General features: G+C 41.7%; 1 protein-coding gene across 1 annotated transcript; it reads right to left on the reverse strand.

Annotated features, from left to right (window-relative positions):
* Nucleotides 1-16,286: 16,286 nt before the first annotated feature.
* On the reverse strand, nt 16,287-18,845 carry LOC308116976 (Golgi apparatus membrane protein TVP23 homolog A-like). Its single transcript, XM_080475534.1, has 7 exons — nt 18,807-18,845; nt 18,587-18,669; nt 17,250-17,394; nt 17,047-17,136; nt 16,821-16,949; nt 16,600-16,728; nt 16,287-16,509 (listed from the first exon to the last, which is right to left on the reverse strand). Exons 2-7 carry the CDS (start codon nt 18,664-18,666, stop codon nt 16,483-16,485), a joined length of 600 nt encoding a protein of 199 aa, XP_080331660.1. The 5' UTR covers nt 18,667-18,669; nt 18,807-18,845; the 3' UTR covers nt 16,287-16,482.
* Nucleotides 18,846-19,245: the final 400 nt, after the last annotated feature.

Here is a 19,245-nt window from a genome sequence, read left to right on the forward strand (position 1 = left end):
CTCTCAGAGGACCCACAGCACATTACACAGGTTGTCTATTAACCGTATTACAGCAACACAAGGCAGGGCGCGCTGCCCCGACGGTGTTACGGACCAATCAAGGGAGGTACTTCAGCTGTAAACACTAATGTAAAGTCATAACTTAAAAAGTGCAAATGAACCTTCCAGCCAGTTACAATCAGCCAGTGTGTTAATAAGAAGACTTTTGTATTTCCATCAAATAAAACTGAGATTTTTAGTCACAGTTAACCACTCAAGTTCAACTCAAATCTCTTTTGGGTGTTGGATTTTGCTGCTCAGGTATTTAAAAACCTTTCAACTGATAACACATCTGAGATGTACCTGTTGCAGTCAGCTTTGAGACAAAACCTAAATCAAAGAGGCATTTCATCATCGCCACTCGCTCTGCTGATTCTTTGGAAAATGTCCCAGTGGACATTTTAGGATGGTGGTGAGGAGGATGAGTTTATTACTCTCTTCAGTGATCAATATCCTGTTGATGCTCAGCCTTTTGACCTGCTGTGTTTCATTTATAGTGCCTGCCTCTACTTTAGATATTTCTTAATAAATATATTGAGTAAAATAAGACAGAATTTAGTCCATTCATTTTAGTTGTCAAAAGACAATTTTCCAATGAAATATAGAAAGTAAAGAAGATAAATAGAATTAGCTATGTCATCACATCATTTCATTGTATTTTTCTGTTCATTAATTGTATTGTGTGTGGTGTAAATCTTCAAAACTGATAATATGCAATCATAGGTAAATGTTTACATAATTTTGTGATATAATGAAATCTACAGTGAGAGAATTAAGAGTTACCGGTAAGTTTTTTCTTTTTAATCTCTGTTATTTTCACGAATCATGACATTTCTAAGACTTTGAAGGAAGCTGGAGAAATAATTGTAATAAATAGATTTTTCATTGTGAGTATAAATGGCTCAGATTAAGCGTCAGCTCCTTAGAAGAGGAACCAATTGATTATAAAGACACCCAGACTCTTTGGAGGGAGAAAGGGCCCCCTGTTGTTTCCAACCAGCTCCTCTAACTTCCCAAAGTGCAGGGGTGCGGAGGCAGAGCTGTGTGTGTGTGTGTGTGTGTGTGTGTCGACCGAAGCAGCGGTGGGGTGGGTGGTGAGGAAAGACTTGTAGGATACATTAAATCAGCCTGATTAGAAGTTTAGGCGAGGCCAAGGCTCAGGTCTTACTGAAAAGCTGCTGGGCAGCTCTTGAGTGATACTATTCACATCCTGGGAGAAAGGTCAGTGTCAGAGGAGTTCACAGGCCCCATCTCCATTCTTATGCTAAAGGTTCATATACACGTAGGCTCATTCACGGGCTGGAAAGGCATAAACAGCTTCGGCCAACTCCTACTTTTCCCTCCAAAATGTTTAGGGTCCGCAAACTGGAGCTGTGAGATCCTGCCATACTTTTCTTCTCTTTCAATCACAAATAACTATATTTAAAACAATGCTTAACAAAGCCAACTATGTCAATTATTTCTAAAAATTTGTATTTGTATTGTCCCCACTAATTTTTAGAACGTGTCCCCCTCCTGGGAAAGCACAACTTTCAGTTGTTTTCATTGTTTTTTCCAGTCACTTTTTTCCTAGTTAACACATTTTATTGACCTCCGGTGTATAGACTCCTTCAAGCTTTTTCTTTTTTTTTTTTTTTTTTTTTGTTTCTGAGTCCAGTGGTCACTTGGGAATAGCCAGGAAATAGCCACTTAATTAGCACCCCTTGACCTTTGGTTGCGGCTGAGGCTGAATCTGACCTCTGCAGCCCTCCGGCCTGTTTATTGTCCTCTTGGGGACCGTCCAGCTCACGACTCCTGACCCCTGCTGACCCAGGACTTCACCAACAGGTCCCTGACCAGCTGCCCCTCCCCGTAAGACATTCATCAAAAAGGAATTTCTGCCCTCAAAGAAGCTGGTTAAAGCAATTACCTCGGTATAGGATACTGGAGGTGCTATAATTGCAGCTCGCTTAACATTTGCAGGGAAGAAACACGAGGCACACATTCGCAGTGCATGCAGGGTAAAGGCAACAGAATATGAAGCATCTTTTAATGATGAAAATCACACCAGTGTAACAGTTTTTACAACATCATTTGAACATTTGGGCTTTCGTTCCATCCAGGCTCTACAGAGGATGATTTCACTAATTGGTTTCCATTCATCCAGAGAGGGGAACTAATCACCAAAATCAGCCGCTGTGGTGTTTGGATGGATTGAAAACATGCTGACTCCTGCATGGGCCTCTACGACTGAGATCGCCACTGCTGAGCGTGTGTTTTCACATTCAGGGAGATGTGGAAAAACGCAAAGTTTATGACTTCTTCATGCTCAAGTGACTGCATAATTACATTTTTTTTTTTGTTTATTGCATCTTCACTTTAGATGATTTGTTTGATCATTTTATGGTTGATAATATCTAAATTATTCAGGCTGTCCCCATTTATTTTTGTTTTCTTGATGCCTGATCAATGAAAGTAAACAGGAGTTTATTTGTTCTCGTTCTTTAGCATGGCTCATTCCTGTTTTAATTGTGAGACCTTGTTATTTCCCTCTATACAGTAGATTAATGAAAACATCTAATAGTTGTCTTGTGAATTAATTAAACATTTTTAGAGAAAAAAATTATTAGACCAAACTTTAAAAAAACGTCATTATTGATTTAAAAATCAAACCATCATTTATTTCATGATCTGAATATTTTCCTATATTTTGAGAAGTAGTAGGCGTATATTTTTTTGTAATCATGACGTTTGCATTTATTTAAACACAGAAAAAAAACCTGTATTATGAGATTGCTATAATTTTTGAAATCTCTTTAAAGTGCGAAATAAACTGTATGATACTTAATGGGCCACTTAACAGAATCTTAATCTTAAAATACACACATTACACAGTTCATTCATTTTATATTTTGCATATATACAACCGTCATAAAAAAACAGACATTTTTCATGATTGGGATAGCTGCAGTTTCTTACTATTGTAAGCGTATTTTTTTCCTTAAAAAGATAAAAATTAAATGTTTCGAACCAATAAAACGGTAGTAATCCCCCGCTGACCCTGCGCGTGTCCATCTGTTGTTGAACTCCGGACACTGACATGCAGGACGGCCTGTAATCCCGATTAGTAGTCCGAACTGGACTCTGCGTGGCTGCAGGGACACTTTGTTTCAATAAAACTACACAATCCAGTCACATACACGTCCGCTTTTTTTTAATTTCCTGCAAGTAAATTGTTTTTGTTTTTTTTCGTTTTGGGCTTTGAATTGTTGAACACGCATCCCGACGTGCAAAAATACTCCAAAGCACATCCGTTCACTTTCTTATGAATGAATGTTATATAAATCATATGTATTTAATAACGACTTGGATCAGCTCACACCGATTCAACATGTCTCTATATGCTCCTCCTAATTAATACACACTCAGTTATCATTATCAATAATAATAGTAAAAAAAAAAAAAAAAAAAAAACATGGGACAGAGAAAAGATCCTGACTATTTATTTGGTTTAGACAAAAGTAAAAAAAAAGAAAAAGAAAAAAAGAACACGACCTGGTATTTGGATGTTAGTGGATTAGCAAGTTAAAATGCACAATTGTCCAGAAACAAGAAATTAAAGCAGATATATAATTTACATAACTTTTATTTAAGAGAACTTCACTTTTTTCAGAAATACATGTATAGTCTAATAAAAACATTACACATATTAGGGGAAAGTTTAATTAATACATTAATTACAACAAAAAAAAACCTTAAGAAGATTAAACATACAGCCATAGGCAAACATTACAAATAGATTCCCAAATGCTCATCATATTTAAGGAATGTGATTTACAGATTTTATGGGAGTAAATTTATTTAATCACATGCTTAGTATCACGTTACAGTACTTTAAGAATTGGCATTTTGGCAATGGAAGCATTCTGAGTTACACATTTCAGCATCTGTCTTCACAATGTTTCTCTGACTGATGATGTCTGGAGTTGATGTTCAGTGAATAGGACAGTCTGCTGGTGACTGTTTGCAGCGTTGGGTCCGTGCAGTCCCACAGAGAGGTGCAGACATGTTCAGTTTCTGTTCCGTCCTGGCAAGAAACAAAACAAACATTGAGTGAGTATGTCATTAGCATGAGAATTAAAGTCTCTCAATTAACTCTTGTCGTCTGCTAGAAAGAGTCAAATTTCACATTTCAAGCCAAAAATGATTAAGAAGAAAGAAATCTGTGAGTACAGCATATATTAGCTTCACACACAACTGCAAGAAGCCTTTATGGCATCGGTTATGACGCCATAGTATTAGTGAAGCCTTTTCCGTCCAGGCAAAGTGCTGAGCAGTCATTAAAAACAGCCCTCATTTGCAATAAAAGGGGGTAAAAAAAAAACACAAGACCACCGGATAAAAGAAAACATAAAAAAGGGTAAATAACTTCCCACATAAAAAGCATATAAATATTGGTCTTTGGAGATATTTTAAGAATAACGTATACCTCAGTTATTCTGCTGACCTATTAAGCTCTCTCTCTCTCTCTGTTTATTTTTTTTAAACAAAGTTGATGAGTGTTTTGTATGACTTTTTTTTTTTATTCTTGTGTATTTGAAATCGTCAGCAGTGTTTTAGAAAAACAAACTTCCTTTTTATGAACTGTAAAAATAAGGCCCCTTTGCTCTGTGTGTTGTTTTTCTCTTCCATTTCCAGGCTGTATGCATGGAGGGATCTTAAGGCTTTTATCCCCACAGGGAACCAGCCCGAACTCTTTCTCTGTCAATTTTCACCCACTCCCCAATTCAGATGAGCCCTTTCTCCCACCAACCCCACAATGAAGGATTTGTCCTCGTTCCCTTTTGTCCACCTCTGATATCTTTTTTTTTTTTTTGACTGCTCCCTCTCTGCAGACAGCATGCAGCGTATGCAAATATGCACTCTTTTATTCGCGAGACCCCTCCCCTGAATGAATGCAACCCTAAATGAGGCCACACTTGCACACGTTTACAGGGGGGGGGGGGGGGGGGGGGGGGGCATGGAACATTACAATCAATGGATTTGCATGCCCACTCTGACACGCAGTCACTCAAACATCAAACGCTGACCATTTAAAATGAGCAGACACAGAAATGTGTGGTTGAACTGTTCCAACAGATCACATCATTTGAAGGTTGAGCCATGTCGTTTACCCAAAGAGCTCAATCAGAAAGAACGCACAAAATTAATAATGGAGTCTTTTGCTTTTTACTTCTCAGAAGAAATCCCAGCCTATTTTCATTTGATCTGATTATGTGTGGTGTCATCTTAAATCACATACGTTCAGAGGGGATTCATCGGAATCAAAGTTTCAATAACATGAGTGGCTAAACATTAAATTTGTTGTTCCAAATACATAACAAACATGTTGTCTAATAAAAGGAACAACTATGCAAAAGCTTGTGTGCATAAGAATGTGCACAGATTACATTGACTATTTTCCATAGACACAGTGTGACCAGTATACTGGAAATCTTTATATAAAACTCTACTTTCTTAAGATATTGTAAGATTTTCAGGAATGAGCAAAGGTAAAAAGTTATTGTAGTTTTTTTATTTAAAAAAAAAAGAAAAAGATTACTGTAGCTTTATCACAGAAATTGTACAATGGATGTCACACACACACACACAGACGTGCACAATGGGCATCCAGACGTGTAGGATGAGGCTGAAAAATGAGACGGCGGTGGTGAGACAGAATGCAGCGAGGAAGCGTTGCCGACGCTGTAACTAAAGGTTGGATGAATTATAACAGTGTCTGATGAACATAAAGCGTTCCCTCACAGCAAACATTCCCAAGCTGGCCCGTGCCATCTGTGAGCGTGTGTGAATGGCTCCGAGTCTGCGTGTGTGAGTGTGTGTGTCGTGGGGGGTTGACGTCTGCTGGACAGCTCTGACAGTTCGGCCTTTTCACTCTTGCATTACTGAGACGACTGGCCTCTTTCCCATAGCAACCCTAACAGAGGTCAAAGGCTATGTACCCCCCACCTGCACACCTCCTCCCCCCCTTGTACTCCGAGGTGGCCGCAGACACTCTCAACCCCTCTGACCGGCCGCAGACAGAGCGGCTGCACCCGTGAACTTGAACTTGACTCCATTTCTTGACACAGTGATTAATCTGTGAATCCATCTGACTTCAGACGAGGAGCACCAGACTGAACTTCTGGTTTTACTCCTTGCCTGGTATCTAGTATCCAGCTCGCAAAACAGTGCAAAAGACAATGCACAAGCTAAAAAGAGGTCACACCAAGGATTCCCCCTAATTCTCTTCACCCTCAAACCTCATCTTCTGATTTGATTACAAAGGGCCGCTGCATTAAAGGCTCAGTCACCTAATTCTCCTCTACTTTCATTGGAGCATACAGGACCCCCACTCAGGGATGCCACAGCCAACAGACGTAATCTGAAAAGCCTGGGATGTAGAAACTTCTCTCCATCTTCCCCTAAGATACTTAACGATGGGCTTTGTGATAGATTAGTCTCGGCCAAAGTTGCATTACAAAGTCCCAATGAGCTTCGCTTGACCCACATTGGACCGGATCCAAGACCATGGGCGGCCCGCGAGCTGGGCGTTATATACCACAGCAGAGCCGTTAAAACATTAATAGTGTCCACATAAATAGTGAGGAGGTAACCCAGGAGCTATATGGTATTAACATTTTATCGCTACTATGGCTACGCTGCTGCAGCCACACGGAATGGGAAGTGAGCGCCGGCTACTGTCACTTCATCATGTCATACATTATAATTTCCCTCCGCTGAAAATCCGAGCATAGCAAAAGCAATACGTGGTAAATAATGAATAACACAGAGGACAGTGGAGAAAGAAAAAGGAAAGGTAATCATCTCTATTCTGTCACTTTCTTGAGGGGAAATACTTTTTTTTTTTTTTTTCTGTCATACTTAAAAGTTCTGTGCAAGTCAAAGAAATTGAAGGATAAAGAATGAATATTTAAATAACAGTATCTACAGTGTGCAGGGGAAGATTCGATGACGTTCACACCCTAAACCCTCCTGACCCGGTGTCAAAGCTGCTGACCTCACTCTCCAGCCGCCATGGCTTCAGACGGCCTTGATTGAGAAGTCTTTGTTTCAGAGCCGATTCAACCCAGACTCTTAAGCAGTTTTAGTGTTTACAATCACAGTATATCCACTTTTTTTTTTTTTTTTTTTTAAATTCACTCTCTCCTTCATTTGCAATCCCTCCATGTTTATTTCCCCCACCGTATGGAGTTGAGAAAGAATTACAGCTCTCCGTAATCATTAGAAGGGGAAATATTCTGTGTGCATTTGTGCATGTCGCTCTTTTTTTTTTCTTCTTTTCTTTTTCTTTTTTTTTCTTTTACATCCTCTAAACAGTAGAGAAAGCCACCGCTCACACGGCACACATAGTCCGCGCAAACACATTTCCATGACAAATTTGCTTCAGTCACCGCCTCTCTTTGACCACGCTGTGTGAGTCGACTGCTGCAGCCATCACGTACAGTTGCAAATCAACCCCCCCCCATTTATTCCTTTCAAACAGGCACAGGTCGTCCGTGCCCAGCTCCTCGCAGCCGCAAATTGCCTTACGAGCATGGCAGCGCTGAAGCTAGCGCAAGCTAACTTCATCAGCAGATGCAGACACAACACTGGGGGCTTAAACATGGCTGCCCATGTGCTTCACCTGCTCCACTATCACCAACCCTTTTTTTTTTATGATAACCCCGTTTTTAATTTGACTTCGAAGATTCATCTTTTCCACTGCCGCCCCTGTGTTTTCCTCCGTGCACCAGTTAGATATGCAACAGAGACGCAACGTGGAGGAAACTATAGTTTCTCCAAGATTAATTTCTTGACTTCACCCTGCTTTCTCTATTCTGTCAAATCTGCCCGAAGCAATACGCTGTATATCACAGATGAGTAGCACAAATGCAATTATAAAGACAGCTCAGAGTCTTTTATATGAATAAAGGGAGAGAATAATCCTTTGACATGTGGGCTGCACATGCCTTACCACATCTAGTGGAGGCACACGTACAGTACGGGGCTCATTAATAATCATTATCCGCAGGTTACATCATTCAGTTTCTCAGGGCACACCCATAGCCTTCGCTGAGTCATTTGTGGTGATTTGCTGTGCCACAAATTGTCTTGTGAGACTTTCACGATGTCTGTCTTCTTACAACCAGAGAGCAATATGAATGTGTAGATGCCGTGTGAGAACAAACCACATCTAGATGACAGAGTGAGGGGACGTACGGGAGTGCATGGCAGACGAGTAGCACGCTGCAAAGGTTTGAATCTGTAATGAAACGAGACTCTCAATGTAAAAAATGTGAAGGAGCATCCCTGTGAAATATCATTGTATTGCACCTCTGACGGCAAATCCGTGATCTACAACAGGGTGGAGGCCTGAGCCTCGCCTTCTATATGCATATCATGTGTAAATGCATCCCTAATGCCTGGGAAATCCTTCTGATTTGGCTGAAAATACAGCATCTCCATGTCTTTCAGACATGCAGACGAGACTGAATAGACTATTGAACAGTCAGGTGGCACTCTAGGGCCAAGACTATACCCACCCCCCAATCGCACACATATCCAACAGACATACACTTGCACACACATTAAAACTCAGTGGCTCACCCGACCCCGGTGATCCGCACGACAGTCTAATGTCTCAGGCATCTGCTCATGTCTAGTCTGGAGGGTCTTTCCCACCCTGCCCCCCAGCCCTGGCCTGCTGCACCACCAGTTCCCACAATAGTGGGAAAGCAGGCTTTTCGAAGGGAGTGGGTGGGGTGGAGGGGCTGTCGGGGTGGGGGTGGTTGGGGGGGGCTATTGAGGGGGGAGCAAGTGAGGGAGAGCAGGGTTGAATGATAATGTGAAAACGCACAGCGCTGTTCATTAACACACAAGCACTGCAGCTGCACATGTTGGCCCTGGACACACATGCTCACGTGTCTCTCTCTTTCTCTGCCTCAGGTTGATGCAAAAGTCACCGGGGGTAACGGCCAGCTCCCGCCGTGATGGGAAGAGTCGTCAGGATCTGTGTGTGAGTGAGTGAGTGAAGGTACTGGCATGGAGCTGGTAAAGATCTGATGTTACCGTTCTCACTCTGCCTTTGTCACATTTTGGAAGAATGTAGGTGCAGCACTGTGCAAAATTAATCTGAAGGGGGGAGGCGGGGGCAATTATACCAAATGGTAGGGACCAAAGGCATATAAGTGAAAAAAAAACCCCGAATATTAATAATAATTCTGTGTGCATGCTTTAAAGACTATGTCAACCTTGATCCAAACACACACACACACACACACACACACACACACACACACACACACACACACACACACACACACACACGGACATGGATATGTGCACACACGCAGTCATGGACAGTAGTTCAATATAATGAGAATACACTTTGTCAAATGTGTCCTGTTTTTTACAGTAAAATCATTTTCACCGTCGTAATGGTTTATTTTCTATGAACAATCGCCCAAACAGGAAATTATCCCCTCTATTACCCCCCCACTCCAGATTTTCTGCACAATAAGAAACTGCACTAAACGCCGCCGTCCAAAACATCCCAACAAAAGGCTGTTTTGCATGAATTGGTGTTCGGGGTCTGTCAGGTGGAAACACGACGTACGTACACCCCTGCCTGGTGTGCATCAGGGAGTAAAGAAGCACCATGACAAGAGAGGGTGGCAGGTTTCCTTCAACCGGTGCCAGCTCATTAATTTTGTTTGCTATCCCCTCCTCCCCCTACCACCACCTACCACCACCACCCATCCTCACCCACCAACCACCACCCCCCCCCCTCACATCACCCCTTAACTGCTAATTAGCAGGAGCAGAAGATAGAAGAAAAGGGAGAGGCCATGTGTGACTGAGGAGGAAATGGCAAACTCTTCTTTCCATCGTTCCTTCCTCCAGTTCCCTCCCCCCCATCACACACACACACACACACACACACACACACACACACACACACACACACACACACACACACACACACACACACACACACACACACACACACACACACACACACACACACACACACACACAGTCACACACTCCCCCACCCTACTGGTCAACACTCACCATCATTACCACTGGTACCCAACAGAAAGCCATGATGCAGCTGCCTTCGTATGCCAGCCCAGCCATTTTAGGTGTCGCGGCGAACATCTCCCAAGATGGCTCCTCTGAGCGCGCCCATACTCCAGGGATCCGGCGGGGTCTTTGTCCGCCTCCTGGCACTGGCAAAGTGTCTCCATTGGCAGTACAGATGGCATCAGAGGCTCGTGGGTAAAAAGGGTGAGGGTGGGAGGAGGAGGATGGGGGAGGGAGGGAGGGGGGGGGGGGGGGGGGGGGGGCGATTCCGGACCAACCGTTTTCTCCCCTCGCTCCTTGTGTGTTAATAGTGGCTCTTTTCAGGAATCCCACATCTTTCAACGTTCATCAGGAGCCTGAAACAAGAGCATCAGAGGGGAAACGGAAATAAAGCACAAACACACACATTATGAGGTGCCATTACTAAACACAGCCTTTCAATAGGAATAGTTACAAATGCCATTTATTTTTTTAAACTTGTGGTCTATACGGCTCACACGTCACATATTGGTTGGTTATCAAAATTGCATGCCTCCCCTGATTGCTTTGGTTTGTGAGTTTTTCAGGCCATGAGTGTGTATTTTGTTACAATGGAAGCTCCAAACAAACCCTTCAACATCACAAAAGTACAAAGGTTAAATCAAGGATGCCTCGGACCAGCCCATACATAAAGCCTGGAGTGTTTTCATTCCCATTCATTAAGGAGGCACGCCATGTTCACACGCTACCTAGAACAGGAAAGCTCGGGGACAGACTCGGACCACGGCCTTTTCACATATCCAATATCTCACTGTGAAACGAAGCAATTAGCCCGGTTTGACAGGGGAGCTCTACTGCAAAAGGTAGTTAACCGAATGAATGAAAACTCATCTCACTTTGGTGCTCTTTAGGCTTTAGTGGCATTCTCCGGGCTGAGCGTATGCACCGTGCAGCTGAAGTACCAAGTTGAAAAGTTCAGCTCCTGTCTACAGGACGGCCCTGGCCTTCTCATTGAGGAAAGGCACAATGTATCCCAAAGACCCCAAGATTCACCACGGCCTTAAATACAGACGCTAAGTGTTTGTTTTTTTTTCTAACCCTGAGTGTGTGTTGGGTGCTACACCACTCAACCGCATTATTAGCTTTCTCAAGAACATCAGTGCCTGAATAAAACACTGGCTTTCCCTTTGCGTCTAAACAAGGCATTATTGAAATTGCATTTACCTTTTTAAAGGAATGGCAAATACTCTTCTGAAAGGTTCAGGAGCATACATGTAGCCCGCCAAACAGGAGTCAATGGGGATCTTTGAGAAGAGTCATACGAGGGAAATAAATGAAACGTCACCAAAAGCAGCTTAATATACCTTTCAAAATAAGACATGTTGACATGTCATAGGAGCAAAATGACGCCACAATCCCAAAATCCATTTAGCTGCTTTAGTTTCAGGGACCTGGTGAATACTGATGCCATGTTTCCCTCTCATGGGTCACTTGACTACATCAGAGTGCTTCCCTGCAATATAACATGAATGAGTCAAAATGTCCCCTAACCATCCATCATACTCGACTTCAACTCGGAGTACAAACAAAACCCTCCTGTTACATTTGAGAAGTCACTGCTTCCAGGTTTAGGAGATCTCATTGAGTCTAAACGGCTCCCCCTCAAGCCTCTGGGTGACCGGTTTAGTATTCAGCACCATGTTGCAGAGGACCTGAATGGACAGCAACCCTCGCCGCCATAAAACCGGAGCCAACTTTCAACTGTGGGCCCTCAGTCAATGCATAAAGCTCCGTGAAAATGCACTGAAGTAAGATGAAGGACAAACGTTGATATCTGGGCCTGAAGTGGTGAACTGGACCCCAAAAACAGTTTTTACAAGGGAGATGGAAAAAAAACAAAAAACAACCCTACATTTATGATTGATGACAATTAGTCTTATCTCCTCATTACATAATTACTACCAGGATGAGGCATTATGAACAAACCAGGCAAATTCTGCAAATAAAACGTCTTTCAACTAGTTCCAGGTGTCATAAAATGGGGGGGAAATAGCCTATAAGCATTTTCCTTAACACCACCTCAGGATCTATTATAGCCATTTGGAATTTTCAATGATATTATCACACAAAAACTTTGAGACAAAGTTTTCTTCTTACCTTTCCAGGGTCGAAATCTGCCACGGTGCGTTCAAAGCCTGGGAGTTGTATAGTTCTAGGAGTCATTTCTACTTTCGGTTATCTAGCTTTATGACAGGTATTTAACACTCATACAGCTAGATAACCAAAGACAGAAACGGACCCCCGTCTCACACTCTCATGCTGTGGCCCCACATGATGCTGGAAGGAGGAGAAGCAGCATGAGGAGGGCCTGCAGTATATATTCATATTAAAAAAAATAAAAAAAAAACTCTCACAGCTCATTTATATCTTTGTTAATTAACAGCCCAGTGATATGGAGGATAAATGCTGTTTAAGGCACAGAAAACACAGAGAAAGGAGCTCAATGGATCAGCTGCTTGATTTGAGCTGGCACATTTTTTCCGAGTATAATAACCAAACAAGATTAAATCCATGAAGTCCAGTTCTGACATTAATTGTTTGGTTTCAGGCCTACTTAACAAACTCTGGCCTAAACAAGATAATAACATTTCTAAGTATTTCGATTTAGGAAGAAAAAAAAGAGTCCTAATGAAGCTAGGAAATGGAAAAAAAAAAACCCAAACAATATTCTTTAAATTACCGGCTCCTCCGACAAATAACACCAGGCCACGATTAAATAAGAAAATTAACAGTGCTTTAAATGCTTGGATCTTTTAACTCAAAGATTTTTATTTTTTTTTAAATTCTAAATAATAATTTAAAAAAATCACACATAGAGTCTCATGTTTAAATGTATTTTCCTGATGGCCTTTTTTTTTAGCACTTTAATCAATGCACAATTACGCGTGAGACATGGCCTCCGATGCGCAAAGCTGAAAGCAACAATACTTCTCCTATTTCCTATTTTCTGTTTCATTTAGGACCACATTACGACTAAATACACATTTATTATGCAATCCTATACGTTTCATTTCAAATTTACGCTTCCCACAAACCGCTGTTTGTGATTTTTAAAATCGCAAAACTTGGCATTGCTTTGTCATTGCGCACAAAACCAAACCCACTTGTGAATCGTCTGTTAAAAAAAAAAGGTTAATATTAGAAAAGCCAGTGTTTCATAACAGCCTCGGTTTGCCTCACTGGATGATCGCGTGTGACTCCAACTACAAACACATGACCATGAACCTGACACCGCGTTAAAAGGATGCAGGAGGATAAAAGATGCTCCAACCTAAACAGTTGACTATTGTGTTTTTTGAATTATTATTGTTATAATTATTTATCTCCTAAATGTAAGTGAATCGGGGGTTTAACGCGTTTTAATTCGCTCCTGGGTTTTCTAGTGCTCCTGGGGGACAAGGGATCCTTACTTTTAATGAGAGTTGTGATTGGCCTACTTCTTCTGAAACTAGACTATTTCACACCACTCGGATGATCCACGTAAGCTACTGCAGGGGAAAAAAATTAATTGTTCCTGCTTATAATGATAATAGGCCGAGGAGCGTGGTCGCCTTTAACATTGTGGCACTTTGTAGAAAAAAGGGGTTTTGGAGAACCTGCACATGATTCACCTTTTAACCAAACATGAAGGTATTTCTGGCTGTTTAACAACCTGCAAAACAGAAACTTTACACGGTAAAGTGGGGGAACATCCTAAATGACCAGCATGAGACACATGGAGCCTGAACAGATAAGAAAAAACAGGTGAATTGTGATGTTGCGGGTGCAGATGTTGTTTATTTCCAAATGCCTTTTCTTACCTGTTTCCTGGAGTAAAGCGCACTTCTCGGGGTTTAATGTCCTCAGCGGCTCGCGCACAGTTTCCCCAGCGGGCTGTGCCTGCGTGTCCACCGGGCCCCGGGTACAGAGCCGGAGCCCGCTGCGCTCCAACACACCTCCGCCGGGTCCGAGCCCATCCTCAGTCTCCTCCGTCCTCCAGCTTGTGGCGCTCCTGCAGCCCGAGCGGCGCGCCTCCTCCACGCGCTGACACCCCGCTCCGCACTGACGTCACAGCGCGAGCAGGCCAATCACGCCAATCACACATCACAGCGTCTGCTGTAGCGCCAGAGATCCTCTGACCTCATCGTCACGTCTCACTCCTACCTGCTTTTTCACGATCCCATTTTTTTAAACCCTACACTACACCTTATACAAGAATTTTCTTGAGTCGTTCAGTAACTTGTTTTAACAAATCTTTTTAACAGTAACCCTTATATAAAGCATGTTTAGTTTTCCTTGCACATGGTGCCACATTGTAAGGGGTATGCGTCTGTGGTATGAGCTGAATTTGGGGCTGACAATGCTGGTTGGAGAATGGTAAAACATCAGGAAGTGCTTCAAAAATAATGAAATAGCTGGTTTTCGGTGTTATTGGTTTGTTTTCAGCATCAGTGTATTGTGTGGCTACAATTTGTTTATCCTTGGAACACTGTTTTGAAGGACCTTGAAGCGAGGTTATCCTAAACTAACTTGGCGAACAAAGCATAGATCTTCTGTGAATGCGCTCCAGTTCAGATCCTTTCATGCAAACCCAGTGATCAGTTAAGATCAGTGCACCAATCTAGGACACTTTGTTCCTCTACTCCATGTGGTTCGTTCTTAATAAACTGTATGGACTGCATATTTCAGGTTGCTGCAGAATCATTTTAAAGCCAATCAGATACGTTTATGCATCCTATTACTCCAGACCAAAACTTTAGCACAGTACAACAAAATACACGTCCACCCCCACCTTCTGCACAGGCACACGGCTCTTTGTAGCACCTCAGCATTAATCCTTACATCATCCCTTTCTTCGACTGAGTTAGTCATTATAATGCATGGTCTTTCAGACTTTCTGGACTTCTAGTTCATGCTTTATTTTGCCCAAATTATGTTCTAACATTTGAAAATAAGTAAGTAAACACAGACGAAATAGTTCAGGAATCTGATTTTGTTTGTATTTGTTTTTTTCTTGCTTGTTACAATACACTGTGCCACTATTGCCTCCATATTAATCACTGTTATTTATAACTTCCCTATATCTCGTAATGTAAATCAGCAATGTAATCCAAAGGTTGCTCCAGTGTCTTATTACTCGTACAATATCATAACTCATAAAACATTTGCGACCCCTAACAAAGCTCATCCAGCACAAAGAAGGTCTGATGACTAAAGATATGTTTGCCAAATTATTCCAACAATGTGTTTTTCCACTGCATTTTGCAAGTATCCCCATCCTTTACATTATGTGCACACACCTTTTGTAATTTTAAACAAGATTTGAAAGATAAAATGATTTTTTTCCCTTAATGACGTCCACATGGTTCCCGAGGCTGTAGGACGGAGTGAGAGCTCTTGCTGAATAAATGAGCTTCAAGATGTGAGGCGCTCGTGATTAGTGTGGGAAATTAACATGAGGGGCCACTGACACCGGAGCAATATCAGTTCCCTCCAAAATGCTACAGCCGAGGAAAATTTGCTTTAATGTGGTAAATTCCACATGAACCACTGATTATATGTTACATTCAGTGAAAGTGTGTCACAATTGCAGCTGTATTTGCAGCAAATGATACTTTAAATTAACACCCAACATTAAGAAATGAGTTAGACTTCCCGTTCTCTGTACTCCATGTCAGTGTGCAGCTTAAATCTAGAACTATATAATGGCCATTTATTTCCTAAATGCCTGTTGTGACCTGTGCTGACTGGTTTCTTTAGGTTGCAAATGTGTTGTAGATGTATAATTTTGCTAATTACATTGGGGTTTACAATATTGACTGGTATTTAAGTTGAATTGGAGCCTGCGGTGTACACAGTATCTCAACAGGTCATTGAATTAAATGTTCTATTCAAAGCTTTATGTTAAAATGAGGTGTTATGTTTGGAAATGCTTAAATAATGACTCGCTCTAGGATTTTCAGCTTTTAAGACATTGATAATTCTTTTTTTGTGTGATTTGTGCTTTTTTGTTATATATTTTTTTAACACCTATTGTGATCTGACGCACAGACAACAACCTGCCTGCACAGAAAATGGACACCATACATTTGCACAGTGGTGAATTAACAGGAGTATTATGTAAATGCACTGAAGTTTTATTGATACGTTGTTTTGCACAATCCATGGGAAACATGTGAAGTACACAGCAAAAAACAAAAGCATGAACAAGGCACGAAGCAATCTATCCAAGTGGGAAAAACAAGGCATCTTTGTATCTCCTGTTCACACACACTAATAGGTGCAGCAGAGGGGCTGGACACTTGCTGGAGCCAAGTTTTAAAGAATCCCAAAGATGATGTCCGGCTGAAAGAGAGGTAATAATCAAAACTTTGACACACAGTGACGTGTTATCAGGACAACGTGGCATGCTAAATTATGCACTCAGTCACTCACGCGCTGCAGGAGGAGCTGTCCCGTGAAAGAGCTCTTGTCTGGAGGCTGGCGGTCCTGCTCTCCCGCCTTGCAGCGCAGATAACCATAAAGGTTAGCCACTTGGAGGGAAATACTAGCCACTACCAGTGACTGGGGGGGAAAAACAGTTGTATTGAATAAAAAAATTTAATAAATGAAGTGATGTACCTGCAAAGTCTCAATACAAGCAACACTCATCTCACCAGCCATTTAATCTTCAAGGAGAAGAGGGAGGTGAAGAAGAAGAAAGTCCAAATAAGAGGACAAATGATGAGACCGAGCCAAAATATCCTTGCCTCAGCTTCTGTCCCAATGTTACTACCTCGTGATGTCTGCACAAATACAGAATCACAACACGCCATTGTTAATCTTACTCAAAATTCACATCCACTCTCCCCCCCCCAAAAAAAAGGGTACACAGAATTTTACCTTTTTGGCCTCAAAAACCCAGAAGCTCCGTCCATCCTCGTCAATCTGATTCCACCAGCGCAGGCCCACCAGCAGCCGGCCTGTCACATTCTGGAACAGCACAAATGAGCGTCATCGAGTCGTCAGAATTGATGAGGAGAAAACAGTGATTGTGGTGACATAAAAGAACAAAGCAGGAAGAATAACAGCAGCCTGAATCTTACCTTAACCGACCAAAAGTCAAAAGAGAGCAGAGCAATAATCAGGACAAAACATGACGCAAAGTTCCTGCTGATCCAGTCACACAGCAAATAGATGACAATGGCACAGACTCGGAAGAAAAGGTGGAAAAAGGAGGCCAGGGGGTGTCTGAAATCATAAGAGTTTATGGACAAGAAACCTAGAATGTCAGCAAAGAACAGACCGAGAGTATGAACCAAAAAACTATTCTGTATAACTGAAATTAGAATAATATAACTTCTCCAACCTTTTGGGTGCTAAAGTGATTGGGATAAAGGTTATTGACAGTTAAGGACGTTGTAAGGTAAATATTTACTTTAGTGTGTGTGTGTGTGTGTGTGTGTGTGTGTGTGTGTGCATGTGTGTGTGTGTGTACTGTTCCAAAAGGCCCATAAACATTAGTGAATGTTGTCAGTTTCAATATAATAAAACCCTCCAACCCTAATACTGTTTGATTCTCACACTGCTTCCTTGAATTCTCACCAAAGCTCATCTACGGGATTCAGACCTGACCAATGACAAGTCGACTCAACGATGTTCCAGTAAAGAATTCTGCTTGGGGATTATTATTGCCCTGCTCGAGCGTTCAATGAGTACTAAACTTGGACTTCCACACATGGTTCACCAGTTTGTTCTTCAAAATTGTCGAGGGATTCAATTCAACAGCAGCTGCAAAGTCTCTGCAGGATAAGCCTGGCTCCATACATGAAAGCTGGGATGATGTATTTATCACTGTTAGCATCATTCTTTCTATTCTGCCTTACATTAGTCCAAACAGGCCCTGTTTATTCTAATGATTCCATAAACCTCAACTCACAAATTAAAACCATAAATATTATTATTCCATATGTATATATGTTAACGGTTATGGGTTTTCCTGCACAATCTGCTTGCTGGTTCAAACTCCCTCTGATAGTTGTTCCCAACTTCTTAGGATCTTCTGAATCTTTTTTTTATTTTTTTTTTACAATTATCAGATATTTAACAAATTTTCTTGACACCTGATACAGTGTGTGGTCTTTACAGTACCATGACTTCAAACCTGACATTTCAAGATTATGAAATGGTTGTCTCATCTTTTGATAAAGCGCATTTATCTTTGCCATCAGCTTGAACACCTCCATACATGATTAACGCGCAAACATTTCAATAATCTGCAGAGTTGAATAGTTTTGACTGCAAATGACAATCGGACTTGTCTTATTATGTTGAAATTTGCTGCAGAGATTTAATGTGATTCAACTGTAACTTCTCCATAGAAGCAATCCCAACCGTCTAGCATCAAAAAGAGCATTTAGTGATGGTACGGATTGCAGTGGACCTGATGAGTGCACCTCTCCGCGCCCTCTCCTGCTCGTCTGCAGCATAGTCCAGCTCCACATCCTCGGTGTCATCCGCCATCGTCTGTCAAGGAGCAAAAACACAGCAGCGTCAGCAGTCCACATCACCGGAGCGAAACACAACGCAGGCAAAGAAACGCAGGATACTAAGAGACAAGCGAAAAGTAGCCACATTTCACATTGATACGTGTGCACATTTACCAGGTCTATCTCCAAGGAAAGCTGGATGGAGCCAGGTGTTGCAGTGAAATAAGACCGACTCCGTTTCCTCTTTTACATCCACATTACTGTATTTGGAGATACTATTATTTCCGCCTCCTATAATTCTGCACAGTTGCTAAAGGAGTTTTGAAAAATAAAAATAGGTATATATATATTATTTATTTTTTTTTTCGATCAAATTTTATTATGAACCATATATTTCAACGGTTGGACCAACAACACTAGAGAAAAAAGCGACCGCGGCAGGACTCGAACCTGCAATCTTCTGATCCGAAGTCAGACGCCTTATCCATTAGGCCACGCGGCCATGTGACGTACAGTGCCAGAAAAAGTTTAGATTTAAAAATCGTTCTATATCATCTCACAGAATTCCCTTTCTTTTTTGTTGCTGGTTTATTTTTCACCATACTGCCTGATT

This window comes from Lipophrys pholis (genome assembly GCF_963383615.2).
Source record: "Lipophrys pholis genome assembly, chromosome: 11".
NCBI lineage: Eukaryota > Metazoa > Chordata > Actinopteri > Blenniiformes > Blenniidae > Lipophrys > Lipophrys pholis.